This window comes from Sitophilus oryzae, unplaced genomic scaffold (genome assembly GCF_002938485.1).
Source record: "Sitophilus oryzae breed Bouriz unplaced genomic scaffold, Soryzae_2.0 scaffold_1657_pilon_pilon, whole genome shotgun sequence".
In the NCBI taxonomy this organism is placed as follows: Eukaryota; Metazoa; Arthropoda; class Insecta; order Coleoptera; family Curculionidae; genus Sitophilus; species Sitophilus oryzae.
This window is the reverse complement of record NW_022146344.1, coordinates 1,132,841-1,152,566: the sequence shown is the minus strand read 5'-3', so window position 1 is coordinate 1,152,566 and position 19,726 is coordinate 1,132,841. Positions and strand designations below refer to the sequence as shown.

Below are 19,726 nucleotides of genomic sequence, written 5' to 3'. Positions count from 1 at the left end.
ACAGTACATTTTTGTAGAGTAAAATATTGATTAAGAAGTTATATTTTGTATCAAATTATCAATACTTTTTAATCAAGTTATTTTTTTACAAATATTCTAATCATACCGAAGATAATAATATAGATAGAATAAATAATAATACACCTTTCATTTAATTTGTCCATTTCTGTAGTTTTCTTTGAAGATTGTCAAAAAAGTAAAATTTGTTTTTGTTTACATAAATCATGCTACATTATTTATTAATGAAATACCCAATAATATTCTAATTACTGGTCATTAAAGATAAACAAGTTTTTCGTAAAAATTAAGATAATATTATTCCATAATCGCGTTACCCCAATGTATATTTTGTTGTTGTGTTGTTCTGTCAAAATGGTATTTAAAGTTATTGATTGTCATAAAACTTGTAAAAACTAAGATTTAAAGCTAATACTTTGATACTTCTTCTCCAAGTCTTGCCTTTGACTAAAATAACCTGGCAAATTATTAAGTAATTAGAACATTATGCCGATTGCAGCACTGGGCACAAGAATGTTGTTTACGTTGTACTTGGATGAGATTTGTTGCTATTAGTTTAGAGGTTACGCAAATATCTCGCTTACCTTAACGTCCGACACTTCTTTCATAATTTTTTCGAAAGCAGCCGTTTCCTCGGCCTGCCGATGAGTGTGGAGTGCGATTTTTTCACTAAACTTTCTTGGATTCGCCATGATTGCTGTACACAAATTCACTATACTGCACTGCGCGTTCCTTATCCAAAGAGGCGAGAGTCAATTCTGTTCATATGTCGGCACAATCGATAATGGAGTTTTCTTTATTATTTCTCGTCATTATTTTCTCTTTTACTTAATGGATTTGCTAATATCGTTAACAATTTGTTACTTACTTCCAGTAACATTGTAAATATCTCAAACTTCAATCTCTTTCACTTTCCCAGCAAAGTTTTATAAAAAATTGCGTTCTCACGTTTTTTCAAGGATTGGAATCTTTGGAATAACATCAGTGTATATTTGGTTGCATAAATGTAAGTAATAAAACAAGTAGCATCACGTAGCGATTAACTGAAGAACTATAATTGATATTGATAAAAAATTTTAGGCCAAATAAAAATTTGATAAATTACGATAAATTCATACCGAACCTGTACCGAACTAAATTCTATTAACTAACTTATATACTATTCTTTTAAGATCCAAGATTTTATGCTATATATAATTAGTAAATTCCATACAAAAAATGAGTTACATTTCTTGTAAATTTACACTAAAGATGCAGCTAGAGAAAAATGTTAAACAGCTAAATTTGTTGCAAATAGGTATATAGATACTATATATTCATAATGATGCCATAAATCCTCAGATCTTAAAAATATAGGCTTCTTTTTACAAATATTACTGTTTAATTATGTAAAACTTGTATTTAATTTTTAAAATAACTCAGTAAAGTCCTTATGTAATGTTTTTATAACTAGATATCTATAAGTTATTGATGTCATCAATTGGCCGAAAATGATTCAACAGATTTACTGTCCAGTCACTGTCTACTCCTTTGGTAAATTCCTTGATAAAACGATAGTTGGAAATTGATATTCTACCCTGATATTCAGGCAGTGATCCAGCATTCAATGGTGGTTCTTCACCAGAACTCTTCATTGCTGCTAAACCTTTGAGTGTATGATAAACCATTGTAATCTCCACAAACCTTTTTTGATTTTCTGACCCTTTATCATCATTAAAAATAACTCCTATCTAAAACATGTGATATTATTTATAAAACAGATACTAAATTACTGTAAATGTATGGAAGAAATGGTTAGTTACCTAATCACTGTAAATCATATTTAAGAATAACTACCTGATAAGGAAATGCAAAGTAAATATCTTCCATTTTAATTGCCAAAAGTTCTCGTTGGCTTACAGACATTAAAGATAATGCTTTTTGCAAATCTGGTATTATATCTTCTGTAACCAATCCATTTAAATCCTCTAGACTACTTTCAACTAATTTGTGTGAAACAACCTAAAAACCGAAAAATATATATATAAAAATAAAATTATAAACCTCATTATCAAACACAATACCTCAACTGCTTTCTTTGAACCATTAACAAAATCATTTATTTTAAATTCAGGATCAAAATAAGGCTTAATTATAAAAGTAGTTAATAACAAATTTCTAAAAGATTTAAATATAGAAGGCCACACAATATGCGAAATGTTCATTAAAGGAGGTAATTTGTTTTCTGGACTCTTGTTTTCGCAATAGCACCTTTCTGTTGACAAATTGGGTATATTTCCATTTTTAATAGATTTTCGACACGTCGTCAGACTAGTTAAGGAGCTGCTGTGGCGTATACACTTTAAATTACATAATTTATTATAACTTACATACTTATTTATGAATTTATTACAATTTTTTAAATTTTGAACAACTTTAATAAGGTTAATATTCATTTTTCAAAACAAAAATTACATTTTTTGCTTGTCAATGTCAAATTTAAACAATGTCAGTTTTCAAGATGGATAACATACAAAACATAAATGTTACTAAAATCATATTTTCAAACTATAAATAAAATCTCTCAAATAAAATACAAAAACTGTTATTCAGTTTACTTAGCAAGACGGATCGCAAAGCGCGGTAAAAGCGCATTTAAGTAATTTAATTTTTGTGTATATTTTTTTACAAATTGAAAAAATCTAGATCATATACTTTTTATATATGATACTACATAACATATCTTTTTGGAAAAACTCAAAGACATTATAAATCTATGGAAAAACTCAATGGAAAAACTAGGAAAAACTAAATATTGACATTTAAAAGTGAGAAAGACAAATCATTCAGCTGATTTTGGCATTTTATCAAAATGCAAGAAAGAGATACATATATTTGTATAGCGATGCCAGCGCCACTATTCCAAATATCCATTTCAGTTTTCAGTTTTCATCAGTCAGTTTTCGCAGAAATCGGAGGTTTCGGAGTTGAAATTCGAAAGCTGTGGGTGGTAGCACGAAGTTCTTTGTTTTTGTTGATTATTTTCTGTTTTACTTACTTTTATTGTGATTCGATTAACGAGACATATTTTAATCGACATCTCAGTAATCATATTATCTGTAGTGCAATTTACTAACAGGGACATTTATTTTTTTATTTTAATGTCTGTAATGGCGTCATTCGAATTTATTTGAGGAACAACTATTAGGACAAAAAACTAGTGAAATTGCATTGTTAACAATTAATTCTTGTTTTTTGTTGGACAATCGTAGTGATTGTGAAAAATGGCAGCAACAAAAGCCACTAGTAGTGCTCTGCGTGCTTTGGCAGTGGAATATAAGAGTCTTCTGGAGGAGCCAGTGGAAGGGTTTCGTGTGAAATTGGTGAATGAGGACAATTTATTTGAATGGGAGGTCGCTATTTTTGGCCCCCCTGACACATTATATATGGGAGGTTGCTTTAAGGTAAGAATTGTATTTAAATTCTTGATTTCTTCCTTTGTTTTGTGTAATACTGAGGGGGTGAATTCAGTATCAATTCTTCCAAATTATTCCAATTCAGTTTTTTGATTGTAATTTGTTTTATATATAGCGAATGTTTTCTTTCAGGCGAGAATGAGATTTCCTTCAGATTATCCTTATTCACCTCCATCCATAAGGTTTTTATCAAAAGTATGGCATCCAAATGTGTATGAGGTAAGTTCTTAGTTCTAATTATATAAAATAGTTTATTCCAAAATTGCAGTTCATTATTTGTACAATATAAATTTGCTTTTTTGAGTATGAAATTATATTATGATACAATGGTTTATTATTATTATTTATTCAAAATCTCAAAGCAATTAATAGATATTTTTTTGATTGATGTATTTCTAAATTTATACCTGAACAAACAAAATTCTTAGGTATCCAATGAATCAGATGCATATAAACGTATTTGTAGTTTCAAGGTAACTTATGCCTGGGTCATTAGTCTACATAAAAGTGCTTTATGAATTGCAGGAAGTACGTCTATTCATTTATTAATAACAATATTGACCTTTTAGTTTGTCTTTCTTTAATCAATTGCATTGCGCTCCATTTCTGTTAATTTTCTTTTAAACTAGTAGTTAATAGTCTGTAATTTCCATAGAGTTGAATAATTCTAATTATTTAAGTAGGAATATGGAATATGGTAATTTATTTCTTGTTCTGTTACATAATTGCTTTAAAGTAAACAGTTACTGGTTAATTATTAAACTTTCTACGACGTTTTCTAGAAAGTATGATTATTTATACAGTGAAAAACGAACATTCGCCAAACCACTACATACTTTCTCTTAGCAAAATTTGTTTAAAATGAAACAAGTCAAAAATAAAATTACATGGCTATGCTCTACTTATTTGTCGATTTATAAAAGTGTTTTACCGTTTATCAGAATCTATACGATTCCAATTAATTTATAATACCGTTGGAAATCGAAAATGAAGAAAATTAAATGTCAAAAAAAGAAGCGGCAGGTTGAATTCATCGGTTTTTTGAAATTTGCTGGGTTAGCGCGCACATGTGGAATAGAGCTTTTGTCTGATGAGGTAAACGAACTTTTGAGTAAATCGCTATGATTAGAAAATGCAGCATTAAATAGCTTTTGTAAATGTGTAAATATCCTATCTAAACAATGAAATGATAATTAAAATACCTGAAAAGGTGCGCGTCTAATTTTTTTCCGGCTATAATAATATAAATAAGCTGTATGACCAATTGTATCTTAAAATATTTGTTTTTTAAACTATTCTTTTATTTTTATTAGTCAACAAATACTACAATGACAATGTCACCGATAGTTGGCATCATATGGGATTTTTTTTTATTTATTGCCTTGGGTGAAATTAGCTATCGCGGAAGCGATTTTTTGAGTTTTTGGTTTTTGCTTTGAATGATGTTAAAAATGACAAGAAATATTAGCCTGTTGCTCTTGGATACTTGTCAAATATGACATTTAAAGAAGTAAATGTCAAAAAAATTGTGTGTGCACATGTTTGAAGTGAAACTTATTAATAGCTATTAAATTGAAGGATTTGAAGGACATGTATGAAAAAGTGTAGTTTGAAATTTGGGTACCTCTATCCACCTGCGGGGTTGGTTCCAATCGACTCATAATTAGGAAAAATCCTGATGATTTTGTCCATTTAGAGGCATCGGTTCGAAACGTCGAGGGCGTCATCCTGTAGCGCGTCCCCAATCATGCCCAAATCGACCCATATTTCTTTTCAATGTCAAATACTTAGTCCCACCCTGATGAAGATGTAAACGAAACGTCGTATCCAACTTTACAGAGTGGGACCTTGTGCACCCATGGTGTGTACTGTCGCTCACATAGCCTACCCACCAAATTCGGTCGCGATCGGAAGACTAGAGTCTGTGCCGATAACCTCACACAGCACATTTCCACCAATTTGACAACTGACATTAATGACATTTGAAAACATGAAAACTTCAATGTTCACAATTATGTTTTTGTTGGCCTTTGATGTTTTTTACTTTGGCCGTGTTTTTACTGTTTTCACCTTATGATTTTGAGTGTTCTCTAAAATTTACCAATTAATTACCATGCCATATTGTGTATTGAATTGTGATTGTAGTAGGTAAATAAAACCCCAATGGCACCCCAATTTTGTTGGGTATGCAAAAAAATATTTGCCAGAAGTGACTCATTAAAACCGCATCTTAAAAGGAAACATCAGGAAGAATTTAAGAACCTTCCACAGAAGATAAGTGATAACAAGTGCCTGGTATGTAACAAATACTTCACAAAAAAAATACACCCTTAAAAGGCACATTAAGCAAAAACATGCTGACTCCCAATATTCTGAAACTCGTCCTGAAGTTGAAGTTACATATAATTATCAATGCAGTCATTGTAACCGAAAATATTCGTATAAACACCATTTAAAAAGCCATATAAAAAATTTACATTCCAGTGCCAGTACTGTTCCAACCGAGGTTCTAACACTGCCAGGAAAAAATATTAAGCACAAAATTTGCCCTTTGTGCAAAACTTATTCATCACCTTCCTTGGAAGAATTTGTTAAACATATCAGAAACCTTCATGATGTAAAAGTTGAATCTGAGGAACTGCAGTTTTTATCAGTCTCTGAATTTTTGGATTGGAAAAAATTACCTGGGACACCCTGTATTATCGTATAGTTTTTTACACCCGTATTCAACATTCTCTTTTAAATAAAAGCCCTTTCAGTACATTTAAATCATATGTAAACAATCTTAAAAGGGCGTTTAACATTAAACCGTTAAAAGAGGATGTTAAATAAAGCCTGTGATAAAGCTATTGTTTTGACTAATTGTTTTGTATTCTGAAAAAAATACAACTTTTTGAATTTACCGCCAATCTACAAGCGAATAGCGCACGCACAAAACTTTGGTGGAAATGTGCTGTGTGAGGTTATCGGCACAGACTAGTGATCGGAAGACATCAACTTTTGACGTTTCTTACGTCAAAACTAATTGTCACATTGAAGCCCCGTTCTCAGAACTGCGTCGTGTCGCTGGCTACACAGTTTGACATTTCAAACAACCAATGAGAGCTGTACTAAATTTAAAATTGACAGCTGTTTGAATTTTGTACAAATCTCATTGGTCCTCTTGACGTGTCGCTGGCGACAGTCGCAGTTCTGAGAACGGGGCTTGACACATGTCGCCAGGTCAGGGTCAAGTTCGCCTTGGAATAAGCCAGAAATAATAAAACTGTTACAGTCAAAATTGTTATTGTCTCGGGCAAAAACATTTTTGTCTTTTCTAAAAACATTATGTATCGAAGAGAAGCAAAATTTGTTGAAAATTTGAAAAAGTTCTATTTACAATCAAATATGTACGGCAGCAGATACAGAACGGGTCGTGGCTAAAGATGTTTTCGATCTGTGACTGTGACTAAGCGGGCCTTAAGGTACGCGCACATTGACCAGAGCCGCACTCGCCGCACGCGCCGCACGAATCGCACTTTTTTTTCTTGGCGCGCACACTGAGCCGTACCGAACGCGCCGCATATTCGATATTTTGTTTCTTTTTGCCCCTACTACGCCCGTATTTGCCAATCGAATTTCTCATCGGTCGCTTCCGGAGTCCTGTCTGCGGTGATAAGCGTGTTTTTTTTTAATATTTATCATTTATCGACAATAAATGACAACGAACAAGAAATAAGTATGAGCTCCTTGCTAATAGAAGAAGAAGAAATCACGAGAAAGAATCGAAAGTTATAGGTTCACAATTCACAATATTGGCAAAAATCCACATTATTTCCATATTTAATTGAGGAGGAATTAAACATTTTTCAATATTTTAATATGAGCCATGAAAAATTTGCGTCCTTAGCATATTGAATTTCCTTCGCATTCTTCCTTAGCATATTGAATTTCTAATCTCCTCTTCGGCTACCTATGCTACATAGAGTGGCAGGAATTGCGTGTGACGTCAGCAGCACTAGCCGCATTTACCGAAAATCATTCTGGCCCAACAATGCTGGCCGCATTTTCGTCGATAAGATTCGTGCTGCTCTGGCTAGTGTGCGCACCTTCATTGAAAGTAACGCAAACAATATTTTTTTTCGGTCGATGCGGCGCGAGCCGCACTCGCCGCACGAATCGCACTTTTTTTTCTTGTCGCGCACACTGAGCCGTATCGAACGCGCCGCATTATTCGCTATTTTGTTTCTTTTTGCCCCTACTACACCCGTATTTGCCAATAGAATTATTCATCAGTCGCTTCCAGAGTCCTGTCCCCGGTGATAAGCGTGTTTTTTAATAATTCTCGACAATAAATGGCAACGATCAAGAAATAATTGAGCTTATTGCTAATAGAAGAAGAAATCACGAGAAAGAATCGAAAGTTATAGGTTCACAATATTGGCAAGAATCCACATTATTTCCAGATTTAATTGAGGATGAACTAAAAATTTTTCAATATTTCAATATGAGCCATGAAAAATTTGCGAACTTTTTTAGTATATTGAATTTCTAATCTCCTCTTCGGCTACCTACGCTACGTAGAGTGGAAGGAATTGCGTGTGACGTCAGCAGCACTTCCATCTACATCCATCTCGACATGCGATGACTAAAGACGCGGGCGATTAAAAACAAACATGTTTGAAAATACACTTGTGTTTGAACTTACACTTAACCTGTCTTAACGCTAGCGACTGATCAGTGTGCGTTAGCCCATTTAATTTGCATTGAAACAAATTCATATGAAAACATATTTAGTCAATATCGTTTTTGACTAAAACTGATTATTTCTTTCTGTCTGCGTCCAGGCTTAGGTAGAATTGGTATACTATGGAATGTATAGATGAGGTGAGGTATATGTAGGTGCATATTTTAGTGATGGGAAAAATCGATTAATATCGAGTACTCGAGTTTCAAGTAATCGCTCGAGCGAAATATCGCTCGTATTTAAAAATACGGTTTTTCGCCTGTCGCTTGTTGTACTCGTAAAGGTGCGTATTCATTATCCGAACGAACAAATGTTCGCTAGTGGTATGGCGGTCCCCGGCGTACGATAGAACCGCACGAGAAGACCGGAGGCATTTGTTGGCGAACGCCTTTGATGTACCGACTCGAAACGGATGGTCGAGCGAACGAACGAACGAACGGCCGCATGCGTTCGGTCCCCGTCTAAATATACCGCACTTTCATTCGTTCGTTCGGATAATGAATACGCACCTTTATCCGAACGAACGAATGTTCGCTAGTGGTATGGACGGGGACCGTACGATAGAACCGTACGATAAACCGCACGAGAAGACCGGACGCGAACGCCTTTGATGTACCGACTCGAAACGGATGGTCGAGCGAACGAACGAACGAACGGCCGCATGCGTTCGGTCCCCGTCTAAATATACCGCGCTTTCATTCGTTCGTTCGTTCGACGGATAATGAATACGCACCTTAACGTCAAGCAGTTAAGTTGCGTGCGCAGAGCACATATTCTTTCGGTGATGAATGGCAAGTAGCAAGCGAGGAGCGATTCGCCTGATCGCTTGATTTAGTTTATTTCAAAGCATTGTCCATGTAGGTCGGAAAATTTTGTCACTCGGATTCGCAATGGATGACGTCGTATAAAGTTGCTACCTGCAATGTATGTAGAAAATTCGCTCGGCTTTTTATCGAGTATGTCACAGTAAAATCGTATTTCAATTTATTTCATTCTAGGGCAACGGCCCAGCTACGTCGAAACACCGGTTCTCATTAGAACACCGAAGTTAAGCGGCGTAAGGCGATACTAGTGGATGGATGGGTGACCGGTTCGAATCTCTGTATCGTGCTGTTGCCCAATAAAGGCAAAAGTGTGAAATCTATTGACACACACTGCTCATTGATCATGGATGAGATCGGATATCTCGTGAGTAAGAGTTGATTTAGACACTTGCCAAATCGGTACGCCATTGACCATGATATGGCCGAGGACCGCGGTTCGGACTCCGCGTAAACAAAGTAGGCCCCGTCCAGGTTAGCCCTGGCAGCAAAAAGGAGACGTTAACTGAAATCTTTACTTTTTTTACTTTTTTATTTCATTCTAGAATCGCTTGCGTTCGTCGCTCGTAACTCGTCACTTGCATCGCTCGTTCATAATCGAGCATGTATTTCAATAATCGAGTACTCGAGCAAATTTTCGCTCGAGTTATCCCATCACTAGTATATACCGGGTGCGTCTCAAAAGTGGCTCACTTAATATATGAGATAAATTAGGATTGATTGACGTATTCAATTGTTTTCTGTTACTTCCTGTTTCACCGGAAATGACTATAACTTTTGATTTTTAAATGGTACCCTCGGTGTTTTGTTGCTTTATTCGATAGAAAATGATACTCTGAATAGAATGACATATCATATGTCAACTTTCGACATTTTTGAATATGGTTTATTTGAAATTGCAACATGCGATTGATTCATAACGACAATTTAACTTGAAATACCAAGTGTTTGGTACCAAATTATTCGCAAAAAAATGCTTTTTCCAAATATGCTAATGAGCCACCCTCGTTCCATTTGAAAAAAAATTAAATATGATTAAAAATACAATTTACGCATTTTTAAACCGGCCAGGACGAAACACGAATAACATTAGACTATCAAATTTATTTTTCCAAAGCTCCTTGATTAAAAATTAGTATTTTTAACACTCTAGATTGAATTTAAAAATTCAATTTTGTTTTAAGCAAAAATGTCAAAAGTTGACATATGATATGTCATTCTATTCAGAATGTCATTTTCTATCGAATAAAGTAAAAAAATACCTAAGGTGCCGTTTAAAAATAAAAATTTGTAGTCATTTCTGGTGAAGAGGGAAGTGACTAAAAACAATTGAATACTCTAATCCATTCTAATTTATGTCATATACTAACATACCAAATCTCGTTTTTTATCTGATAAAATAAAAAAGTTATAGGGGTGAGCCACTTTTGAGACGCACCCGGTATATTACGGTTAAGGTCCGATATTCGGTTAATATCGACATTACCCGGTTAATCTCGAACCTAACACAAAACAAAACAACCAAAAACAAAACCAAAACCGAACATTAACCTGTTATTGTCGACATTAACAGGACATCGGACTTTAACCATAACATATACACTCCATATGATATACTTATATGTATAGAATTAGAAATGAAATAACTTAGTTTGTGAAGAGACAAAGGTTTTATTTAAAAAGTACTTCAACTTCGTCTTCTACATTTACTAAATTTCGAAGCGTTGTTTCCTCTTTAGATTTGTCAGTATTTGTTTTTCCCAGTAAGTCTTTCAGTCCGTCTATTTTCCCGCGCATTCTTTTAATCCTACAATCCATATCCGAATGGAAGATATCCACGGATTTATCGTTTTTCTTGGCCCAAATTTTTATTTTCTCCAAACAGTCGCAATCATACGGATTATTGTCCAGATGTGTGATTTCCGCTTTGATTATCCCGTCCAGGTCATCTAAAAATATTTTAAAGTCGTTAAAACGTAAAACGATCGATAGTGAAATTTCAACGTGGTGATCGATAGGTATTTTCAAGTGTATATTTATAAATAAAAATTCGCCACTGGAATTTGATATTGAAATCGATCAGGACTTTTAACGATCAGATTCGTGCAGCGTTTGATTTGATAAGTTACAGTAAAAATTCTAGACAAAAATAGAGATGTGCAAAATTATCGATGTATGGAAATATCAATATTAAAAAAACAATATCGATTATTATTTCCGTAGAATTCGTGCAGTAAAAACAAAGAAATAAATGACTAAGGAAGGAGACAAATACTATTTTTATATTCATACAAAAGTTGGAAGCCACGTCATTGTTTGTGACCATTTTCAAACATTGTTTTTATCATTTTCTTTGACGTCTCTGTCGAATTTAAATTTTTGCGAGTATGGTGTGCTTTTTTATTTTATATAAGGTGGCGCACCTCATTCGTCTCGGTTAAGTTGTGGGGAGGCAATGTGTACAATTTGAAATTATTTTGAAATATACAGGGTTTTTCATAACTAAGATCCATATTAAAGGAAAAAAATATATTTAAAGCAGTATCTGCTGGCGGAAAAAATGGATATGTTATTGGAATCTTCCTGATAAGCGTTCCTTTGAAAAACTACTTATCCTATTTCGCAGAGCTAGTAGTGTGGTTTATAAAAAAACTATTAGGTAGAGACCTGTCGTTGGAAGTGAAGAAAATGAATTTGCCGTAATTGGCTCTCTTATAGAACATCCATATATTATTTACAAGTCATTGTATAATAAATCAAAGAACTACTTCGTTTTTCTTGATAAAATAATAAATACATATTTAATAAATATTATTTATTAAACTATTGTAGGTAAAAAATAAAAGGTAAATTAATTGTAGGTTTTAAATAAAAGTAAACTGGCTATAAATTTAAATAAAGGCCATAAACTAATTTCGATTTTGAAAATAGCTACTAACTGACACTAGAAACTTGCCATGACGATCAGGCCTCTTGGTTGCCATTTTATTGAAAAATTGCCCGTTATTCAAAATCTGAGCTAGATAGGTTAGGTTATAGATAGCCTATAGGAAACCCTAATATAGTTTGAAAGAGCATTTAAATTTGCTTCGGCTTGTTTTAAAAAATACAGAGAATCTGCATTGAAATAACGAAGTATTTATGTAAAAAAATAATTAAAATAGACCAGCAATTTTTAAAACCTCTGTATACATTAATCAAAGCAATCAAATTTGTCAGTGAAGTTAGTTATTTCTCTGGCATAAAAGTCAGCACAAGAATTAATTCTGAAAAGTATTGTACAGGATGTTAACAATCTTTTTATTACAGCATGCATATTTAAATATCTTTAAATATCTTAAAAACCAAAGCTTGTAAATATATTTAACCCTTATAATAAATGCCTTCTTTTGTGTCAAAGTATCCAAAAATGAAATAAAATACCGGGTGTTCTATAGGAAACAAATATAACTTTGGTGTGGATCTTAGTTCTGACATACCATGTACAGGGTGGGTCAAATTCGACGCTTTTAAATGGAAACACCCTTTTCTATAGGAGATAGACAAAGATGGTGAAAACCGCATATCGATATCTGTTACCGTTTCGGAGTTACGGGGTGTTTTTCAAAAATATGCATTTTTAACAAATCCCTGTAACTTTTTTGCTATGGAAAATTTTGTATTTTTATGAAATCATTTCCAAAGCACCTTTTTACGTAGAATTTAATGGTTTAAGTATAATTTTTTTTAAATTAATAATTTAAGAATTATCAACAGAAAATTTGATTTTTTATATGGAACACCCTGTATATTTTTAATTTATTGAAAAGAATTTAAAATTGCCTTTCCAAAAATATAACACACTTGATATTTTGCTCGATTCCTCTTCGAGATATAGAGTATATAAAAATTCGCCCCCTTTAAATAAGTAGGCTTTAAACGGCACCGGTTGTAATGCAAAAAAATTCTAGCTGTGAGCATCAGTTAAAACGAAAATAATATTTGCTATGAGAGATGCAGAATTTTGTAACAATTTAAAATATATTTAACCAACATCAACACATTTAAACTATATCTATTAACTATAAAAATAAATAGCAAACCAACACATGAGATTTTGCTACAGGTGTTCGACATATCAACCGTCTTCTGTTATGGACAGACGGGGCAGTTCTTGAACATTTCTCGCGGAATTCATTAACTCAAGTGGGTGAAAGATACCCTCTCATAACTGCTAACTATTTCTAATTCTTGTCTAGATTATACGGAAGAATAAGGAACCTTTATTCTTCCGCAAATATATCCATAGGATTAGATCCATGGGCACTAAGTCAGGCGGCCTCGACGACCAACAGCTGAGATCTTGGTTAGCTATTCAATTATTCTTGAAATTGGCTGCAAAAATTGGCTGATAACTTCAGCGTTCAGAGGCGGTGCGTCCGTCGCGTCGGCTTGCTGGAAAAATATGTTTTCGAGTTCCATTAAGGGCATATCATCAATAAGGGGTCCAAAGCCTACTACTTAACAGTGGCGAACTTTTAAAAATTCTGTATTTCGAAGGGGATTATAACAAAATATCAAGTGTGCTATATTTTTGGAAAGGTAATTTTAAATTCTTTTCAGTTAATTAAAAATATAGAGGGTGTCCCAAATAAAAAAAACAATTTTTCTGTTGATAACTCTTAAATTATTAATTTTAAAACAATTATACTTAAACCATTAAATTCTACGTAAAAAGGTGCTTTGGAAATGTTTTCATAGAAATACAAAATTTTCCATAGCAAAAAAGTTACAGCGATTTGTTAAAAATGCACATTTTTGAAAAACACCCCGTAACTCCAAAACGGTAACAGATATTGATGTGCGGTTTTCACCATCATGTTTTTGATGAAAATTGAGCTCTAGACACCGATATTAGTTTTTGTCTATCTCCTATAGAAAAGGGTGTTTCCATTTAAAAGCGTCGAATTTGACCCACCCTGTACATTTCAAAATAATTTTAAATTATGCACATTGCCTTCACACATACAGCAATAAAATATTTTGTTTCTACATCTTTCCCTTTCCGTATAATCAACCAAGGCGAATGAGATACACCACCCTGTATGTGAATATCATGTTTATTTTATAATTGGCTTTACGCAAAGTGTGTAAATCTGGAAAGACATTGTATCAGGACTTGAATTGCTATGAGTACAAAAATAGTTATATCTGTGCAGTTCTTTAATCGTTAATTCAGTGGAAAAAATACGGAAAAAATCATAGTAAATCAAGAAAATAGGAATGTTGGAAAAATCTCAATTTTTAAAGATATCTGTTATTTCCGGTATCATCTTTTGCGAATCAGCTTATGTGAACTTACCTTTAAAACAGGTTATCAAATTGTGACCAATCCTCAGATTATCAACTTCCACACCATCCAATAGCTTCCCGTTCCAATCAATCAGTTTGTTGTTGTCCAACCACAAATTGTTAATGTTCTTCAGTCCTCTAAACGCATTACGGTCGATAGTATTTATTCGATTGTAACTAAATATCAAGTTAATAGTTAATTTTACTTTGCCGTAAGATTTGGTTCCTATTAGATTGGTAAACGCATCTTTTGGTAGTGTTTTCAAAGAGTTGTTTTGCATGGAGATCCTTGTTAGCATAGGCGTTTTCTTGAACCAGCTACAAAAAAGTATACAGGATGTATCAACATAGGTTCGATTCTGCTTTGTTTCATAGCTACAGAGGACTATAAAGTATTTTTTCCGATTTATTGTAATTTTCTTCCAAGTGCTTTTAGCGATTCGAATGAAATTTTGGGGGTAAAAGATACTATAAGTGCGTGATATTTTAATGCTAAAAAATCGTCAACATATTCACCAGGGACGGGCATATGGGTTATCACTGGAATATTTTTCTAAAAAAAACATGTGCGCCACTGACTTTCTTTCTTGTTAGCAAAATTGATTAGACCGTTTGGTTACTATGGCTATAAAACTGCCCATGCTAAATATGTCTATCTTTTCTAAATTTTAATACCCCATGGTCGCGCGCGCGTTTCTGGGGTTGATCTATAATACTACCAGTTAAAATATCTGCACTTATTTCTGGGGCACCCTGTATGTACACGGTGAGTCTTAAAGAAGTGCAAATATTTTCAGGGCTGGTAGATCTCAATAAAAGAAACATATTTTCTCTTTTCCATTTTTCAAATAAGTCCAAAATAACCGAGATATTTTACTTTAAAATTTTTTAAAAAATATATATTTTTCACTTAAATTTTGAAAATCACTGGATCTTTTCAGGATGTTCTTTCTTGTAAATTTAATCCACTATCTATGTTGTCATATTATGAAGATATGTTTTTTAACTAAAAATTAAAAAAAAATCCAAATTTTTCAATTTTCAATTTTTTTCGCGGTAAAACCTCATACACGTGTTTATGGAATGAAAATATACTACCCCTAAAAATATTTTACACATTTAAGACTCACCCTGTATAACTTACTTTTTGTCCCATTCAGCAATATTATTGTCGGCCAGGTTTATATTTAACAAGTTTGGAAGATCATCCAACCCATTGCTTCCAATAGTTTTTATCTGATTCTTGCCCAGATCCAGAGTAGACAGTGTTAAACCGTTAAATACTCCATCCTCTATATTCACCAGTACGTTGTTCTTCAAGTTCAGTTTTCTTAGATTAGGAACATTTTGAAACGCACCAGGTTCAATCGCAGTCAGGTTACATTCTTCAATGGTCAACTCGTCCAGTGAACTAAGATCCGTCACTGAACCAGTTCGAGTACCGGAATGTATTGGTTCAGGAACTCCAGATGATCGAAATACTCTTTGGGAACGTGGTCTTTGAGAGTATTCGATCTAGAAATCTTCCGTGTGAATTTTAAGGTGAACACGCTGTATCCGTGAAATTCTACATTGTTAAATGTGACATCGTCAGCAAATACTGAAATTGTATAGAAAAGAAATAATATAACACGTCCGAGGAACATCGTCGATATTTGCTGTTTGCTATTTTTTCCAAAGATTTTGATTTATTTATATACTCTCTCTTGGCTTAATCGATTTTTAATTGTTGTCTAGAGGTTAAGGATTGATAACCTTTTTCTGAGTTGTTTTTATTGATAAGTATTGTTTTTCCTCGAAGGGTTGCGAATAAGTTTATAATTTGCTATTGATTTTCTACAGTTTGACATTTTTTTAAACATTGTCGTTAGTGATTGCTAGAATGTCGTTTCGAAGATGAGGCGCTGAAGAGATCTCTTGCTTATTTGACGTAAGCTGAACGTACAGTACGTCTGTCCGTTCTGTAGCTACGGGGTATTCGTGAGAGGGGACACGATATTCTCTCGATGTTTTTCGTAAAAAATTAGACGACGCGTCCCATCAATAAAAATTCGACAAATTTGCAAGTAGCCAATAAAATGAGTGGGCGGAGCGATTTGCGGTGACGTACTCGTTAAGCCGACGTATAAAATATATTGCTGTTTATTTAATTGTTTTTTGTCCGCATTCCTTTCGTAGACACAGTTCAGAAGCGTATAGGTACACCACAACAATAATATCCGGAAAGCTTCGGGCTTGCGCAATACGTGGGAATGGTATTAACCATAACCTTACTTTAGGAACTAAGTAATGCCTAGCTATAGCCTTGCTACAAAAGCAGCTGTGGCTCCATTGCTAAGGCGGTGGTTTCGGGACCAAGTTTTTTAAATGTTTTTACAGCTGTCGGTAATAGCTGGTTAGCCTCTGGTGTTATTTTTTTTTTAGATTGCACGCTAAATACCTGACCCAAAGTCTTTCCGAAACATATTGTTGGGGTGCTTGTACGCTAGACGCTTGTAACAGCCTGTTTTTCACTATGTCACGGTTGTCATCATTGCGCTTGTGCTTTTGATTTCATTCGTTTTTTTTTATTAAATGAATCCTAGCACACAACTAGGAACTAGGGTTTCCATTTTTCGGGATCGGGATCCCGTTTTCAAATCCCGATATTGACTATCAGAATGAAAAATTTAATCTTATCAAAAAGAAAATGAGAAAAGAGCTTTATTAAAATAGACAAATCAAAGTGACATTCATATTTAGTGATCATCATAGTCATCAAAAATCAAGTCAACACAAACGAAGAAAAAACTAAAGCGTTGATTGAACAACAAAAATAAAAATTCTTTTATAGGTACTGAATATGTCGTATGATCTAAAAAAGGCGTTTAGTTGGCTTGGAAATGACGATTATTGACATTTACCATAATATTTTATTTATATGAAATAACGGCGATCTTCATTTACAAGCCAACTCAGACGCCGTTCTTTGTTTAATCATATAATATTATATTAAATTGTTTAATGATAAAAAAAATCCGTATTATTAACGTATTGTACCCAAAATCCGTAAATCTATTGATTAATCAGTAGTTTTGGCAACACTGTCTCCGGCAACCACTCATTCTGTCGACTGAAAGCAGAACTACGGTACAGTATTATGCGCTGCGCTGTAAACGACTCAGATCAGCGCGCAGCGGCGCAGTGTACAACAGTAATGTAGGCGACATAATGGAAAAACAAAGTATTAAAAAGAGATAAAAGTTGGGTTGATACATTTCTTCTATGCGGTATTGCCGGATTTTGCAACAAAAGTTCAAACCGCACAAGTAGGCGTTTATGGTTGGAACCTTACTTTTCACAATTAGTTACTTATTTTACTACAAATGTAATAGAATATATTTAGCTTAGATATATTATCTTCATTTCAGTAGTATACATGAAAATTTTTAAAATAGTTTTTTTTCTACACAAATTTTCCTACATACGTAAAAACCGGCAACACTGTACGCCGCTTTTGATCTTGTCTCTCTGTCTGTCAACCGGTACATTTATATTATTCTCTGTCTTACACGTTAAAATCCAGACGACACTTCTAAAATGACCAAATCGGTATATTAGAAGTGTATTAGATAACACATTACTGTAATTTGAATATGGCCTTATAACTATTAAAAAAACTGCACAATTTATTTTCTTTTACATCAGAATGGAGACCTGTGTATCAGTATCTTACACCCTCCGGTAGACGATCCCCAATCAGGCGAGTTGCCCTGCGAGCGTTGGAACCCTACCCAGAACGTCCGTACCATCCTGCTCTCAGTCATTTCGCTGCTCAACGAACCGAACACCTTCAGCCCGGCCAACGTCGACGCCTCTGTTATGTACCGACGCTGGCGGGACTCCAAAGGCAGGGACAAGGAATACGAAAATATCATAAGGTACCTATAAGTAACTCTAATCTTGCTTCTCTGCTCTTAACGATGAACATTTTGGATTTCTTGAAATTTTGGCCAGATATAAATTTAATTAAAAATTAATATTTTGATCCACGTTTCAATCATTTATTTAACAGTCTTCATCGTGTTAATTAAGATCCGACCGAACCTGGATTTTTAGTCTCGGCCGAGACCGAGACAGAGGCCGAGAGAAAAAAGAAATTCTGGGCCGAGAACCAGACCGAGACACGATGCAATATTTATTTAATATAGTTTATTATATGAGAAAACATCTGATAATAATGTAATAACGTTATTTTCATGCAGAAACGGTTTTATTTGGGATTTACTTATATTAATAAAATTCCTTTTTTAGTCTATGTTATAGGCTAAATAAGTCATTTTCAGCAATGCATCCTTTCAAATTACGCAGTGTTTCATCATATTCTTTCTAAATAGTTGTTTGCTAGAGACGCTTGTTGGAGGTGAATAATTTTATTACATACAAAATGCGAGTAATTCATATTAATTTTGTTATTCTTTTTCTGTTTTTTATATATATTTCGTTCGTTATTTACGTATCGGCAATTCTTCAGCCGTCCGGGAAATCCCCTTCGTGATTCGATCTTCGATCCAGATCATATATGGACCAGATATGATCCATTCTTTTTTTTTTCGACTTCGGGCGAGAATTTCATTCATCTACGCATTGATAGGTGGAGCGATACGCAGGATACGCTCAAAAATAAGTTAATTTGACGATCGTGAGCAGTCTCGGCCGTGGCAGGGCAACGGCCCAGCTACGTCGAAATAGAATACATTAAAATACGCAACCAACCGTCATTCAACCGTCCAATCAAATGAAAGGAGCAATCGTCGTAGATCGTGCGGTATCGCTGAAACTCGGTCCCGGAAAAAAAGCGGGAGAATTGATATTACAACCCATAGAGAAATATAAAATAAAAGAGTTGTCATTTCCATAGTCAAAAGTAGGCAACACGTTTAACGAGGATCGATTGTAGCGCACCCTTGAGCCCTAACTGAACTAATCGAAATATGACAGACCTTATCGGTAAAATAGGTATCTGCATTACCTACCACAAAAAAGGCGGGCCGTTTAAATGTGAATATAAAATTTTATGTATTTTTAAAAATATTACGAAATTAAAACTGCAAAAATATAATGAAAGTTTATTTTTAAAAACGGAATATTTGAAAAGTATAAACTATTGTACCTACACTTTTCAAATGCTTACAGTTAAATGCTAAATTAAATTTAATAATATAAAACATGTATGCTGAATTAACTTCGAGGGGTAAACTCCTGATGAATTTCTGTACACTAATGCCAAAGTAATGCCAAATAATTTAGTACTAATACCAATATAGCATAGATATGTTATGCTTTTGTTATGCCACGAAAATGCCAACATCTTGTACACCACCAAAATACACCAG

At 33.9% G+C, this 19,726-nt stretch overlaps 4 protein-coding genes across 8 annotated transcripts in view; 1 reads left to right on the top strand and 3 right to left on the bottom strand.

Moving 5' to 3' along the window:
- The window catches only part of LOC115880742 (CREB-regulated transcription coactivator 1), a 53,553-nt gene extending 52,557 nt beyond the window's left edge, over positions 1 to 996 (bottom strand). For 3 of the 5 annotated variants that reach the window (XM_030898018.1, XM_030898019.1, XM_030898020.1), the window contains exon 1: positions 603 to 994. In XM_030898018.1, coding sequence (XP_030753878.1) covers positions 603 to 710 — 108 coding nt within the window. In that variant the 5' untranslated portion in view covers positions 711 to 994. Of the gene's footprint in view, positions 1 to 602 lie in introns of all 5 variants that reach the window. The other 2 variants (XM_030898022.1, XM_030898021.1) reach the window with 2 other exon arrangements.
- A 401-nt stretch (positions 997 to 1,397) lies between these two features.
- On the bottom strand, positions 1,398 to 2,501 carry LOC115880744 (m-AAA protease-interacting protein 1, mitochondrial). Its single transcript, XM_030898023.1, has 3 exons — positions 2,082 to 2,501; positions 1,855 to 2,019; positions 1,398 to 1,748 (listed from the first exon to the last, which is right to left on the bottom strand). The coding sequence occupies exons 1-3, from the start codon at positions 2,451 to 2,453 to the stop codon at positions 1,476 to 1,478; spliced, it is 810 nt and encodes a 269-aa protein (XP_030753883.1). The 5' UTR covers positions 2,454 to 2,501; the 3' UTR covers positions 1,398 to 1,475.
- A 429-nt stretch (positions 2,502 to 2,930) lies between these two features.
- LOC115880771 (ubiquitin-conjugating enzyme E2 R2) overlaps positions 2,931 to 19,726 on the top strand; it is a 32,135-nt gene continuing 15,339 nt past the window's right edge. The window contains exons 1-3 of the mRNA XM_030898054.1: positions 2,931 to 3,461; positions 3,606 to 3,692; positions 18,039 to 18,271. Coding sequence (XP_030753914.1) covers positions 3,282 to 3,461; positions 3,606 to 3,692; positions 18,039 to 18,271 — 500 coding nt within the window. The 5' untranslated portion in view covers positions 2,931 to 3,281. The remainder of the gene's footprint in view (positions 3,462 to 3,605; positions 3,693 to 18,038; positions 18,272 to 19,726) is intronic.
- Positions 10,672 to 16,036, bottom strand: LOC115880769 (slit homolog 2 protein-like). The gene is made up of 3 exons (XM_030898053.1): positions 15,496 to 16,036; positions 14,362 to 14,669; positions 10,672 to 10,969 (listed from the first exon to the last, which is right to left on the bottom strand). The coding sequence occupies exons 2-3, from the start codon at positions 14,648 to 14,650 to the stop codon at positions 10,692 to 10,694; spliced, it is 567 nt and encodes a 188-aa protein (XP_030753913.1). The 5' UTR covers positions 14,651 to 14,669; positions 15,496 to 16,036; the 3' UTR covers positions 10,672 to 10,691.